The sequence below is a fragment of the Ammodytes marinus genome (assembly GCF_949987685.1).
Source record: "Ammodytes marinus genome assembly, contig: scaffold_438, whole genome shotgun sequence".
NCBI lineage: Eukaryota > Metazoa > Chordata > Actinopteri > Uranoscopiformes > Ammodytidae > Ammodytes > Ammodytes marinus.
The window spans coordinates 10,001-15,000 of NW_027648337.1; the positions used below are offsets into that span (position 1 = coordinate 10,001).

General features: G+C 49.4%; 1 protein-coding gene across 1 annotated transcript in view; it reads left to right on the top strand.

Moving 5' to 3' along the window:
* LOC307270700 (cyclin-dependent kinase 16-like) overlaps window positions 1–5,000 on the top strand; it is a gene marked incomplete at its 3' end in the record, with an annotated part of 13,066 nt that overhangs the window by 1,632 nt on the left and 6,434 nt on the right. The window contains exons 2-5 of the mRNA XM_080054586.1: window positions 238–369; window positions 2,627–2,728; window positions 3,306–3,421; window positions 4,530–4,658. Coding sequence (XP_079910712.1) covers window positions 273–369; window positions 2,627–2,728; window positions 3,306–3,421; window positions 4,530–4,658 — 444 coding nt within the window. The remainder of the gene's footprint in view (window positions 1–237; window positions 370–2,626; window positions 2,729–3,305; window positions 3,422–4,529; window positions 4,659–5,000) is intronic.

The following is a 5,000-nucleotide window of genomic DNA, read 5'->3' on the forward strand; positions in this document are numbered from 1 at the left end:
GAGGTATACGTCAGCTATCTCCCTCCCCCTCACAAAATGGCGACGCGCACAAACCAGGATTATTGGATGCCGTGTGAATAACTGAGGTCAGCCCGGATGCTACATCCATATTATTTACTATCTATGGTGTGTATTAACCGTGTCTGCCTGTCTGTCTGTGTGTGTCTGTCTGTCTGTCTGTCTGTCTGTCTGCCTGTCTGTCTGTCTGTCTGTCTGTGTGTCTGTCTGTCTGTGCAGGAGCTCGTTCCAGGCTGCAGGCTCCTCCCCCCCTGATGGAGAGAATGAGGAAGATCAAACGCCAGCTGTCACTCACGCTGGGCCGGGGGGGCGGGACAAACAACCAGGAAGTGACATCACACAGCGACTCAGGTAAACAACCAATCGCCTGTCAGTTAAAGGACAGGAGGGTGTTAGTAGTTAAACTAGTGGTGGCTGCTATTACATCTACGGTGCCCACCATCTCTACCATTGTGTCCTTGAGCAAGACACTTAACCCCAAACTGCTCCAAACTCCGAGATTTTTAGTGTTGAAAACAGCATGCTATTTGGGGCGATTCTGACCCACAATCCAGTGCGCACGTGAAGTGACGTCACATCGACGAAGCCTCCGTATGAAAACAAACGGGGATGAGACGGATATAAAAGCAAGAGGCAAGATCAAGGAGCCATGTTATGATGAAATAAATAAATAAAGTATGTCCCAGTTGTAGCATACTGCATCCTAACTAGATTCTGTTTATGATCAGATGATGTAGTATGGAGGAGAGGAGAGGAGAGAGAAAGAGGAGGAGATTTGGTTTCCCAGAAAAATATCAAGTTTGTCCCAATACCTGAACTAAGGCTGGGAGATATGGGCTAAAATCAATATCTCAATATGTTTGTACTATATCTCGATATATATCAAATCTCCTCTAGAGCACATCCTAAATGCTCAATTTAATACATTTTTTGCATAACATCACACCAGTAATATGATTTAAATAGTGCAGACACATTTTGCAGGGACTAACGTAGTTAGTCTATGTTTTATTTTATAAAAAATACTCGCAGATGTAGCCTACTTTACAGAGACTTTTAGTTAATAAACGGTGTGCACCTCCCTTGGTGCTGACATGGACCTATTATAAGAGGCTGCCCGTAATAAATGTGATGCCGTGGTTGTGTGACGTTGGACCAAAAACTCTCCGTGAAGTCGGAGTAATCCGCCCCCGGCGCTCGTTCGCCTTCCTCTCATAAGGACCAGGCTCTGTACAGCGGCTGCTTATGCTGTCAAGTGCCCGCCTCCCCCGGTCGTTCGCCTGTGTAGCCACTAGCCTTCCTCTCATAAGGACCAGGCTCTGTACAGCGGCCGCTTATGCTGTCAAGCGCCCGCCTGTGTTCGCATGTGTAGCCACCATAGATAGTGTATAAAGTGTAGCCACTAGCCTTCCTCTCATAAGGACCAGGGCAGGCTGTGCTGTGTACAGCGGCCGCTAATGCTGTCATGTGCGCCCGCCTCCCCCGGTCGTTCGCCTGTGTGCTTCTTCTCATAAGCTACAAAAAAGGTCCATGCTATGAACGACGGCCACCATCGCCGTCTTTCGCGCCCCCCTCCACCCGCTCGCTCGGCTGTCATAAGAGCACAAGAGCCCTCGTCTTTTTTTCTCCCCCTCTCGTTGTTTTCACTGAAGTAAACACACACAGGGCGCACTGCAGACTACGTCACAGATGCGCGCCCAGGAGACTGTGGTTGGGAGGGGGGAGTGAGTGAGTTGCCAATGCCCAGGAGACTCTGGTTGGGAGGGGGGAGTGAGTGAGTTGCCAATGCCCAGGAGACTCTGGTTGGGAGGGGGGGAGTGAGTGAGTTGCCAATGCCCAGGAGACTGTGGTTGGGAGGGGGGAGTGAGTGAGTTGCCAATGCATGTAGTCTGAGGCAGAGAGCCACAGGGAAGAGCGAGAGAAGCAAACACCAGCGAGTTTGTCGGTGGCGGCGGCTAAAAAAAACACTTTACGTGCCAACTTGTATTCGATGGTCGCGATAGGGTCATTTTATACATCCTGTAGAGAACATCTCGTGATACATCGCATATATTCGATATATCGCCAAGCCATAACATGAAGTCAGATGCAGTATGCCCAACATACCACCAATTGCATTTTGCAGTGTTGAAAGCAGCTGCTTTGGTATGTCGTGAAGTAAGATGAAAATGTGTGTGATATGGAACACAGGGACTGTTCATATTACCTGTACGCCTACACAGGCTATATCCAAAATCTGTTCCGTAATAACTTTCTCTCTGTGTGTGTGTGTGTGTGTGTGTGTGTGTGTGTGTGTGTGTGTGTGTGTGTGTGTGTGTGTCTCTGTCCTGTGTGTGTGTCTCTGTCCTGTGTGTGTGTGTGTGTGTGTGTGTGTGTGTGTGTGTGTGTGTGTGTCTCTGTCCTGTGTGTGTGTGTGTGTGTGTGTCTCTGTCCTGTGTGTGTGTGTGTGTGTGTGTGTGTGTGTGTGTGTCTCTGTCCTGTGTGTGTGTGTGTGTGTCTCTGTCCTGTGTGTGTGTGTGTGTGTGTGTGTGTGTGTGTGTGTCTCTGTCCTGTGTGTGTGTGTGTGTGTCTCTGTCCTGTGTGTGTGTGTGTGTGTGTGTTCCCATAGAGACTGTTTCTCTGCGCGGGCAGAAGGTTAACTCTCTCCTGAGGAAACCTCGAGGTTTAGGAAGAAGCCTCAGCTCCTACCTCAACCACAGCACCAGACTGGGTAAGACAGGGACACCCTCTCCAAGGGTTGGCGGTTCGATCCCCGCTCTGCCACCTGTGTCATGGTTGTTGTGTCCCTGGGCAAGACACTTCACCCACCTTGCCTGGTGTGAATGTGTATGACTGCTGTATGTTTGAGGTGGTGGTCTGAGGGGCCGTAGGCGCTGAATGGCAGCCACGCTTCCGTCAGTCTGCCCCAGGGCAGCTGTGGCTACTATGGTAGTTTACCACCACCGGTATGACTGTGTGTGAATGAATGGAACCTGGAACCCTGTAAAGAGCTTTGAGTGGCTAGATAAATCCAATCCATTATTATTATTATTATTATTATTATTATTATTATTATTATTATTATTATTATTATTATTATTAATAATAATAATAAAATGAACAAGACAAATCTACAACATTTAAAATCATATGTTTCAGTACTTTTACCTGTGTTAACATGTTTTAACGTGTGTGTGTGTCTGTCTGTCTGTCTCTGTGTGTGCGTGCGTGTCTATCTGTCTGTCTGTCTGTGTGTCTGTCTGTCTGTGTGTGTCTGTCTGTCTGTCTGTCTGTCTGTCTGTCTTCAGAGATCGTTCATGAGGATGTGAAGTTGAGCTCCGATGGAGAAAGTCAAATCTCCTCGTCAGACGACGTCACGAGTCCAGTGAGAGTCACCATGAGGAGCAAGAGGATCAGTACAGAGGTACAGACAGACAGACAGACAGACAGACAGACAGACAGACAGACAGACAGACAGACACACAGACACACAGACACACAGAGGTACAGACACACAGACAGACAGACACACACACACACACATAAACACGGATGCCAAAAAAAGGTCAAAATCAAATTTGCTAAAAAGTTTAAAAATGTTCACAAAATACTTTTTATATTTTTCATGTCTCTCTCTCTCCCTGTCTGTCTGTCTGTCTGTCTGTCTGTCTCTCTCCCTCTCCCTGTCTGTGTCTGTCTGTCTGTCCCTCTCCCTCCCTGCTCCTTGTCTGTCTATCTGTCTCTCTCTCTCCCTGTCTGTCTGTCTTCTCCCTCCCTCCCTTCTCCCTGTCTCCCTCTCTCTCTCCCTATCTGTCTCCCTGTCTCTCTCCCTCTCTCTCTCCCTGCCTGTCTCTCTCTCTCCCTGTCTCCCTGCCTGTCTCTCTCTCTCCCTGTCTGTCTGTCTGTCTGTCTGTCTTCTCTCTCTCTCCCTCTCTCCCTGTCTGTTTGTCTTCTCCCTGTCTCCCTCTCTCCCTGTCTGTCTCCCTCCCTGTCTCCCTCCCTCTCTCCCTGTCTGTCTGTCTGTCTCCCTGTCTGTCTGTCTGTCTGTCTGTCTGTCTCTGTCTGTCTGTCTGTCTGTCTGTCTGTCTGTCTGTCTGTCTGTCTGTCTCTCTCTCTCCCTGTATGTCTGTCTGTCTCCCTCTCTCCCTGTCTCCCTCCCTCCCTCTCTCCCTGTCTGTCTGTCTGTCTGTCTCCCTCTCTCCCTCTCTCCCTGTCTGTCTCCCTCTCTCCCTGTCTGTTTGTCTGTCTGTCTCCCTGTATGTCTGTCTGTCTGTCTCCCTCTCTCCCTCCCTCTCTCCCTGCCTGTCTGTCTCCCTCCCTCTCTCCCTGTCTGTCTGTCTGTCTCCCTCTCTCCCTGTCTGTCTCCCTCTCTCCCTGTCTGTCTGTCTCCCTCTCTCTCTCCCTGTCTGTCTGTCTGTCTCCCTCCCTCTCTCCCTGTCTGTCTCCCTCCCTGTCTCCCTCTCTCTCTCCCTGTCTGTCTGTCTCTCTCCCTGTCTGTCTGTCTCCGTCTCTCCCTGTCTGTCTGTCTTTAGGACATAAACAAGCGCCTCTCTCTCCCGGCCGACCTGCGACTTCCTGACGGTTACCTGGAGAGGTTCAACGTGATTGGTCCGTCTCTGTTTGAACAGCCAATCAGCAGGCGGCTACGCAGAGTGTCACTGGTACTGTTCATATATATTATATATCTACGTAGGGTGAATTCGGTTAATAGATAAAGCAGATCAATGCTGTGTCTGAAATCGCGCACTTCTGTACTTACACTTACTTTTTTGAGTGCACTTTGCGCAAAACCGGAGAGTGTGCCAAAATGCAGTGCACTGTAAGTTCCTCGGTCGTGCACTCAAAACGGTCTAAAACTTGAGTGTGGAGCGATGGATACTTTCCACACTCAACGGCCGCCATCTTGCCTACGTAGCGGAGAGGGGGCGGGACATTCTAATCAAAATAGAGGAGCTTGAAGCAACTGTGGAGACGGACGCGCTCTACAAAAGTTAAATTACACA